The 9,598-nt window shown below is 51.7% G+C and overlaps 1 protein-coding gene across 1 annotated transcript; it reads left to right on the top strand.

The window, feature by feature from the left end:
- The first annotated feature begins 254 nt into the window (after nt 1-254).
- Nucleotides 255-4,698, top strand: FZD2 (frizzled class receptor 2). The gene has a single exon (XM_009432014.4). The coding sequence runs from the start codon at nt 1,129-1,131 to the stop codon at nt 2,824-2,826; it is 1,698 nt and encodes a 565-aa protein (XP_009430289.2). The 5' UTR covers nt 255-1,128; the 3' UTR covers nt 2,827-4,698.
- The last annotated feature ends 4,900 nt before the right edge of the window (nt 4,699-9,598 follow it).

Genomic DNA, 9,598 nt, shown 5'->3' with positions numbered 1-9,598 from the left:
AAGCCCCCCGCCCCAACCCTCCAGCTCCGGGCCTCCGAGTTCCTGAGTTTTCTCACTTTGAGGTGCCACCGAACACAAAGAACCATAATGGGCTCCTTTGTGCTGGCTACGGGGCAATTACGCCTCGGAGTCCTGGTCCCTTTAAGAGTCTCTTAAAGAGACAGGATCCCATTTTTCAGAGGGTTTTTAAAGGGTGTGTGGAGGGGGAGGGCGAGGGATCTACGTGTAAAGTGAAGTGAAACTTTCGCCTGGGCTCCAGAAAGAGCGGACAGAAAAGGTCTTTGTAAATTGTTAGTTTTTTTTAAGTCTGTTTTAATTTTTAAATTTGAGATTTTTCACTCGATTTGAAAAATTGGACTAGGAATAGGTGGGGTTCGAGGATCGGGGGCGGGGGCAAGGGTTTAAAGAGTCCCCACCCGGCAGAGCACCTCGGCCCGGGAAGAGGAGTGAGCCAGGGTCAAGTAGTGTCCCCCGATCTCGCCGCGGCAACTCCGGAGAAATCCCGGGCTGGGCAAACAGCCCTTAATATAATAATAGCTTGTCTCTTTAAAAAGCAAAAAGGGGGGGGGAAAGTTTTGTTGGCATCTGGTTTCTGATCTCATTATGTTGTGGTCGACCAATCCAGCCCTCGGGCCTGGTCCTCGGGTTTAAATCTGATTGGCCGAGAGCACATTTTGGGTTGGTGCTTAGAGCTCGACGGGGCGGTTTCAAGGATCCCTTTTTTGGGGGGCTGAGGAGAGGGCGGGGCCGCCAGCGGGGGCCCCCTTGAAACCGACTAATTGGGATCGGAGAGGCCGAGGTGAGGGCTGGAGGAGGCACAAAGAAGTCGCTGGGTGCAGAAGGGAGGGGAGAGGGGGAGCTGAGAGACGAGAGGAGGAGGAAGAGGAGAGAGGGCAGCAGCGCGCGGTGTCTCCGGCTGCTCAGTCCGACCGCGGCAAGCAAGCGGGCAGGCGCACCGCCCCCTCCCCCGCCCGGCCTCCCCAACTCTGCGGCCGCGAGCAAAGTTTGCAAAGAGGCGCGGGAGGCGGCAGCCGCAGCGAGGAGGCGGCGGGGAAGAAGCGCAGTCTCCGGGTTGGGGGCGGGGGCGGGGGGGGGCGCCAAGGAGCCGGGTGGGGGGCGGCGGCCAGCATGCGGCCCCGCAGCGCCCTGCCCCGCCTGCTGCTGCCGCTGCTGCTGCTGCCCGCCGCCGGGCCGGCCCAGTTCCACGGGGAGAAGGGCATCTCCATCCCGGACCACGGCTTCTGCCAGCCCATCTCCATCCCGCTGTGCACGGACATCGCCTACAACCAGACCATCATGCCCAACCTTCTGGGCCACACGAACCAGGAGGACGCAGGCCTGGAGGTGCACCAGTTCTATCCGCTGGTGAAGGTGCAGTGCTCGCCCGAACTGCGCTTCTTCCTGTGCTCCATGTACGCACCCGTGTGCACCGTGCTGGAACAGGCCATCCCGCCGTGCCGCTCTATCTGTGAGCGCGCGCGCCAGGGCTGCGAAGCGCTCATGAACAAGTTCGGTTTTCAGTGGCCCGAGCGCCTGCGCTGCGAGCACTTCCCGCGCCACGGCGCCGAGCAGATCTGCGTGGGCCAGAACCACTCCGAGGACGGAGCGCCCGCGCTACTCACCACCGCGCCGCCGCCGGGACTGCAGCCGGGTGCCGGGGGCACCCCGGGTGGCCCGGGCGGCGGCGGCGCTCCCCCGCGCTACGCCACGCTGGAGCACCCCTTCCACTGCCCGCGCGTCCTCAAGGTGCCATCCTATCTCAGCTACAAGTTTCTGGGCGAGCGTGATTGTGCTGCGCCCTGCGAACCTGCGCGGCCCGATGGTTCCATGTTCTTCTCACAGGAGGAGACGCGTTTCGCGCGCCTCTGGATCCTCACCTGGTCGGTGCTGTGCTGCGCTTCCACCTTCTTCACTGTCACCACGTACTTGGTAGACATGCAGCGCTTCCGCTACCCAGAGCGGCCTATCATTTTTCTATCGGGCTGCTACACCATGGTGTCGGTGGCCTACATCGCGGGCTTCGTGCTCCAGGAGCGCGTGGTGTGCAACGAGCGCTTCTCCGAGGACGGTTACCGCACGGTGGTGCAGGGCACCAAGAAGGAGGGCTGCACCATCCTCTTCATGATGCTCTACTTCTTCAGCATGGCCAGCTCCATCTGGTGGGTCATCCTGTCGCTCACCTGGTTCCTGGCAGCCGGCATGAAGTGGGGCCACGAGGCCATCGAGGCCAACTCTCAGTACTTCCACCTGGCCGCCTGGGCCGTGCCGGCCGTCAAGACCATCACCATCCTGGCCATGGGCCAGATCGACGGCGACCTGCTGAGCGGCGTGTGCTTCGTGGGCCTCAACAGCCTGGACCCGCTGCGGGGCTTCGTGCTAGCGCCGCTCTTCGTGTACCTGTTCATCGGCACGTCCTTCCTCCTGGCCGGCTTCGTGTCGCTCTTCCGCATCCGCACCATCATGAAGCACGACGGCACCAAGACCGAAAAGCTGGAGCGGCTCATGGTGCGCATCGGCGTCTTCTCCGTGCTCTACACAGTGCCCGCCACCATCGTCATCGCTTGCTACTTCTACGAGCAGGCCTTCCGCGAGCACTGGGAGCGCTCGTGGGTGAGCCAGCACTGCAAGAGCCTGGCCATCCCGTGCCCGGCGCACTACACGCCGCGCATGTCGCCCGACTTCACGGTCTACATGATCAAATACCTCATGACGCTCATCGTGGGCATCACGTCGGGCTTCTGGATCTGGTCGGGCAAGACGCTGCACTCGTGGAGGAAGTTCTACACTCGCCTCACCAACAGCCGACACGGTGAGACCACCGTGTGAGGGACGCCCCCAGGCCGGAACCGCGCGGCGCTTTCCTCCGCCCGGGGTGGGGCCCCTACAGACTCCGTATTTTATTTTTTTAAATAAAAAACGATCGAAACCATTTCACTTTTAGGTTGCTTTTTAAAAGAGAACTCTCTGCCCAACACCCCCACAAGGTTTGTAATTAAAACTGTAAATAGTCTTTGTAAATTTAATTATATATATTTTCTATTTAAAAGAAAAAAGGAAAAAAAAAAAAACAGGGGTGTGGGCGCCAGGGCTGAAGAGTGAGGTGTGTGTGTGTTGGGGAGTGTAGTTGGGGGGAGGGTTCTCTTTCTTAAGTGCCCTTCAAAACCCGCCCCACTTTTGGAGTTTTTTGGTGATATGGCAGGGCTGGGCCTGCTGGGAGAGGCACCCAGCCTGAGCACTGTTTTTGTTGGCTTTGCGTCGTTAGGAGTTTGTTCCATTCAACTAATATAAAAGCCAAATTTGTGAGCCTCCTCTCTGACGCTGGGCCTGTGGAAGCCGTTGGATATTTTTGAACAGGACTTGGATTCGTTTTGTTTCCTTCCCCCTTTTCTTTCCCTACTCATTTGTCCTGTCTTCTTCACTCACTCTTTGGAAAAGTCCCAACAGAGATGAAGACGTGGAAAAAAAAATCGGGGTCGGGGTGTGCTGGTGGGGAGAGGGCAGAGATCCGGTGAGGAATGGCTTCCACCCCCTGGCCCACTCCCCTGCAGGCTGGAAGATCTTTCTCCTGTCTGGCTTCTCTTCTTTTCAATTCGCTGCACCAAGTGCTTCCAGTGGCCCAAAAATGCTTTTTGAAGTGTGTTTTGAAACAGCCCCCACCAACATACACCCCACCAGGAGTACTGATCCTGCCTCCCTTCATGTCTAGGGGAAGCATTCGCCTTTGAGCACTTGTTTGCAAATCTGGGGAGTTTGAGACCTCCTAGCATCTCTTCCCTTCTTTCCCTGCAGTCTATTCACCCCCGCAGCCAAAAATCTCTGGCGTTCAGGTTAGCAGTTTCTGGGTTGGTTTGTGTGGGTTTTTGTTGTTGTTTGGGGCTTATTTTTTTCAAAAAGTGATAAAGACGGGTGGGTTGGAGGGAGGGGACTGATGGGCTGGTGGGCTTTTTAGTTTTCCTTTGAGAAAAAGACTGGTTTATTTAAAACTTGTCCAGAAAAAAATGAAAAAAAAAAAAGGTGGTATCTTTGCTTTAGAAGAAGTCTCTGGACAGGCCCTTTGTGGCTGTGGGGGTGGGTTGAGTGTTTACATTACATTCTATATCACAAGATTGATAGGATGTTTAAAGCAGATGTTTCTTATCTTCCCCTGAGCCCCTACAAATAAAGTCAAGACTTTTCTTTTTTTGAGAGGGAGTCTTGCTCTGTCGCCCAGGCTGGAGTGCAGTGGTGCGATCTTGGCTCACTGCAACCTCCACTGCAGCATTTCTCCTGCCTCAGCCTCCCAAGTAACTGGGACTACAGGCGCGCGCCACCACTCCTTGCTAATTTTTGTATTTTTAGTAGACACAGGGTTTCACCATATTGGCCAGGCTGGTCTCGAACTCCTGACCTCGTTATCTGCCCGCCTCGGCCTCCTAAAGTGCTGGGATTACAGGAGTGAGCCACAGTGCCTGGCCTGTCAAGACTTCTCTTAAGTTAACTCCCTGAGAAGTGATGTCTAAAAGTATCTTTGCTGGTGTGAGAACTCCAGTTTCCAACACATATTATTTCCCTCAACTATTTGGAATATTTTAGAATTTTAATTCCAAAGGATTAGTTTGAATACAAGTATGCCACATAACTCAGTTTTCGCCATCTTCCGTTTCTTAACAGTGTAAATTAAAAGCTAATAATCATTATAATAAAGTGCATTTAATTATCTTTGAGAGATCTATCCTTTTAATTGTATTTAACAGGGTTGTAACATTTTATTAGTTTAACCAAACCACACCTCCTCCTCCCCTCTCTCCCTTACCTACTTGGCTGGGGGTGGGGCAGAGAAGAGTGCTCCCAGCCCTGGACCTTGCTTTCTTAGCTAAATGGTGATGGGAGAAATGGTGCCTTACCACCCTTTGTTGGCTGTCTTCCGGACAAGGGAGAAAGTTAAGTTAGAACCCCTACTTCGAAGTGTTTGCTTGTGTTAGTTTATGTTGGGGGAGGGGAACTGGAAATGTTTGGTGGTAATTGAAGTCATATGTGGGGCTTTGTTTGGAATTGTATGAAGCCTGTGGATTTCAGCAGCGCCCCCTCCCAAAAATATATAATTTCCCCCCAAATCATCTGTGTCAGTGGCCAGTTAAACCTAGCTTTTTATCAAATGATGACAAGTGTGAGATCTCAACATGAGGTTCCCTCAATTATCAAAGAAGCAGGCGGGAGGAGATGTCACCGCCCCCGGCTCCATTTGTTGCAGGATTCTAAAGGGACCCCGCAAAGGCTGCAGGAAAGAGTAAAATTACAAACAAATTGTGAGTGCCTCTCCTTGTAATAATGGCAAAAGCCAGAGAATCAGGTGGGATTTTCCAGTACCTGGTATTGAGCTCAGTGGGAAGAGGAGCTGGTCTCTGTTGAAGATTGGGGAGAGCCTCTCCCACCTATAAGCCACCCAAGATCTTGGCTCTGTGTGCTTTGGGTACATTTGTCCCTGGATCCTCGCACTGAGCAACCCCCTCCTCAAAGTCTCCTGCCAACATAAAGGAAGAGAGCCTGAGACACTGACAAAATAGATTATATGACTGAGGAGGAAAACAGATAATAAGACAGTTCCATCTTTTGGAAAGAACAGATCTTAGAGATACCCTTCCCCTTCTTCAGGGGGAGTAGCCAAGGGCTGAATTACCCTACTGAAAATTGTTGTGGGGGAACCCTCCTCTCCACACCCTTGTCCTGTTTCTTAAATGAAACACTCTTAGAGGAAGGGAAGCTTTAGACCACAGTTTGGGGAATTTGGGGTAAAGAGGAGAAAGCACCCTGGAGGAAGACTCAGAGGTAAACCACCTGAACTCACTGCCTCACGGGAGAGGGCACCTCAGCTCCCTTGTTCAGAAAACCCAGTTAAAAACAGGAGCTTAGAGATCTGCTTTTGGAGATTTCTAGGTCGTCCTTTGAGCAGAAAAGGGTTTCCATGTTGTAAGTGGGCTGGTCCCTCCCTCTGGAAGAGCGAGGCTTTGTGTTTGCTGGAGGGTCAGGGCCAAGAAGGAAATACACTCACCTGTGGCACCTGGGCCTGGGGCAGGTCTCAGGCCCACGCTGCTTTCTGCCTGCTCTTCTGCCCTCCCCCAGGGCAATGGTCTGGGGTTTCAAGGTCCCAGGCATTTCTCCTCCAGACTCCCCCCTCTTATTGATCAGGCTTTCCCTCCTCCCAGCCCAGACTTCCCTCCAGAAGACTTTAACGTTAGTTCCAAACTTTTTGCCCTTTAAGATTTTTTGAAGAGCTAGCTCTAGAAAAAGGCCACTAAAGTTTCTCAAGACAAAATTCTTCTGAACATCCCCAAAGAATTAAGATTAGGTTCAGCCCAGTGGGATGGGGAACTGCTTTTTGTTCCAAAATCTCTTCAGGAGGGTGGGGAGATGCTGTCCCGGGGGTGCCTGCCATGGGGTCTGAGCCGGGCGAGCCCTCCCTTCTGCAGTCTCGCTACTCACTGTACCAGGGTCCCTCCTCCTCTAGAATCACTCTTCTTACCTTAAATGGATCTTAAACTTCTGGGGGCCACTGACCATCTGAGAATCTCAAAACTCTTTGGACCTCTTCCTGGAAAAAAAAAATAGCCAGATCCCCCATGAATATGCAATTGTGTGTAGCTTTAGGAAGTTTCTAGATCATCCCTCCCTGACCTCTCTCCCTACCCGCCTGCCCCTAAACTAGTTTTCGAGTCCCTGGTCTAGACATTTTTTTTTTTTTTTTTTTGAGACTGAGTCTCACTCTGTCGCCCAGGCTGGAGTGTAGTGGCGTGATCTCAGCTCACTGCAATCTCCGCCTCCCGAGTTCAAGCAATTCTCCTGCCTCAACCTCCTGAGTAGCTGGGATTACAGGTGTGCATCACCACACCTGGCTAATTTTTGTATTTTTAGTAGAGATGGGGTTTCACCACGATGGCCAGGCTGGTCTCAAACTCCTGACCTCAGGTGATCCTCCCGCCTCGGCCTCCCAAAGTACTGGAATTACAGGCATGAGCCGCCGTGCCTGGCCTGTCTAGACATTTTCTAGTCCTGATTACTAGCTACCTCTCCTTCTCTAAAGGACAGCCCTTACCTTCTCAGACTCCAGTATCCTCCGGTCTCTAATCACCTCTGCTATGGAAAGGGGGTGGGGGTGAGGAGGGAAAGCCACTGAGCCTACAAAACCAGGAGTACCCCGGAACCAGATTATTCACTCAGTTCAATCCTGCCCCTTGATCAGGTAACAAGTGATCAAGATGCAGCAGAGTGGAATATGGATGAATGAAATTTGTAGTTGGGAAAAACGGAGAGAGAGACAGACAATGTATGGCGAGCAGAGGCTTTGGCATGCTTTGGTACCACTCACTGCAGTAGTAGCTGTGAGCACTTGTGGCATTTTTCTAACCTCTGAGCGTGTGTCCTCATCTATAAAAAGGCTGATAGTACCTGTCTGGTAACATGAGTAGTAGACGGGACCATACATCTACAGAGCCCCCAGGCAGTAGTTCAATAAATTGTAGCACTTTTCCAATTACTTAGAATACATTTATTTATTTATTTATTTTGAGACGGAGTCTCGCTCTGTCGCCCAGGCTGGAGTGCGGTGGCGCGATCTCGGCTCACTGCAAGCTCCGCCTCCTGGGTTCATGCCATTCTCCTGCCTCAGCCTCTGGAGTAGCTGGGACTACAGGCACCCGCCACCACGCCTGGCTAGTTTTTTTTGTTTTGTTTTGTATTTTTAGTAGAGATGTGGTTTCCCCGGGTTAGCCAGGATGGTCTCGATCTCCTGACCTCGTGATCCGCCCGCCTTGGCCTCCCAAAGTGCTGGGATTACATGTGTGAGCCACCGCGCCTGGCCCCCACTTAGAATACATTTCTAAAAATAAAATCAGTGGATCAAAAGATCTCATTTCTTGACAAGAGAAGTGTTACCAATAGTTTTTAAACTGTTCCCTATCATTTAAAAGGACCACAGTCTTCCCTTCCCAGCACTTCCCTATCATTTCCTCCGTGTGAAGAGGTACATCTAACTGCCCTTAGAATATGGACGATGACTGGTCTTAGCTGCTTCATGCTGATAGGGGGCATTGTTTTGGGGAAAACAGCAGTCAGACTCCTCCTAGAGGTCTATCTAAGGGTTCCTAGGAAAGGGGAGCCATCATCCGAGGCTCCGATTGCCTGACCGTTTGGAGTTTGGTGGCTTCTAGGCGCAAGAGAATAAAACAAGTTTTATAAGGTTAAGTGTGCATAAATTAAACGTGTATTATACAAGGAAAGAATTTAGTGCCAAAGATTCCAGAGACAAGAAGTAAAATATACTAACAACATTGTACCCTGAGCTGTAAGAAATTAAACCTTATATAGGAGCAGTTCAACTTTAGAAGAGATAACTGTTCTTGCCATATCTTTTAGCAGTTAACAGGTGCACCCTGGGAATTCTGGGATTTGTGGACTTGCACCATGGCCATTAAAGCTTTTGCCTCTTTCCTGTATCTCCTCTCTCTTTCCTGGGCCTCCCAGTCTCTATTATAAAAGACCAAGGTGGCTACTTTCAGGAGTTTCTTCAAAGTACTATCTGGTCCCAGGGCCTGTTTTTGTATCTTCCTTCTGATGTCAGGAGCTGCCCAAGTAATAAATTGATCCTTTAGAATTAGTTGTCCCTCGACTGAATCAGGAGATAGAGAGAGGTGCTTTACCAAGCTCCCTCTTAGCCTCTCCAGGAAGGCAGTGGGATTTTCATCAAATCCCTGGTCAATCATGGACAATTTAGTATAATTGAGGGGCTTGGTCCTAGTTCGATGGTATTGAAATGAATGGTCCCTTCCTGAGGCCAAGCCAGTCCTTCCTATAAATCATAATTTGGCCAAACCTTTGTGCAGAGGGCTATGAGGTGCTTTTCCTTCAGATGCTGAGGGTCAAAGCAATCCCAATGGTTCAGAATACATTATACTCCAGAAGAGTATAAGCTGGGGGTGGTGAAGAGAACTGGTTGCCCATTCTGAAAGACAGGGAAAAAAGGCGTCCCCTACTCCCTTCCTTCTTTCAGCGAATACTCAGAGTGTGATGGAGAGAGAAAGCGAGTATCCTCCCTGCACCCTCCACCTCTTGTCCCTGAGCCCTGGTGACCTTGTCAGGTGCCAGCCATGGGTACCAATGCGGTATGTACCCATGAAGCAGGGAAAACCTGGAGAACAGGAATTAACTGCTCTCATCTACACCTCCCTTTCTCCCTCCCTTTCTTCCTGCTGTCGGCAAACTGAGTTCCCTGGGCCTGTTTGTGCCATGGAACATGGCCTCCTTCTATGTGGTGGGGGGTTCACTCGTCAGGAATTGGTTCTGCCCATTTACATTGTGCCTGTTGCCTGGCTTTGGATCCCTCGGACCTGGTTTTTCTCTCTAGGGCCTCAGCCTGAAGCCTGGAATCGAATTTGGGATTGAAAAGTTGGTTTAGAGGCTGTTTGTATCTGTTCAGAGTGTCTCAGATGTGCCCTGCTGAATTTGCAGTTCTCAGCCAGCAGGGGTCGCTCCTCCGTTAACTTCCCTATCAGAAACTGCTGGGATGGGGGAGCCCTCTCACTTAGAAAAGGAAAAAAAGAAAAACAGTTAAAAGGCCAAAAAGAGG

Source organism: Pan troglodytes, chromosome 19 (genome assembly GCF_028858775.2).
Source record: "Pan troglodytes isolate AG18354 chromosome 19, NHGRI_mPanTro3-v2.0_pri, whole genome shotgun sequence".
Lineage (NCBI taxonomy): Eukaryota > Metazoa > Chordata > Mammalia > Primates > Hominidae > Pan > Pan troglodytes.
This window is presented reverse-complemented; position numbering and strand designations above follow the sequence as displayed.

What these genes read in the sequence shown, in the direction of transcription:
- FZD2 (XM_009432014.4), top strand. Translation starts at nt 1,129, where the DNA reads ATGCGGCCCCGCAGCGCCCTGCCCCGCCTGCTGCTGCCGCTGCTGCTG.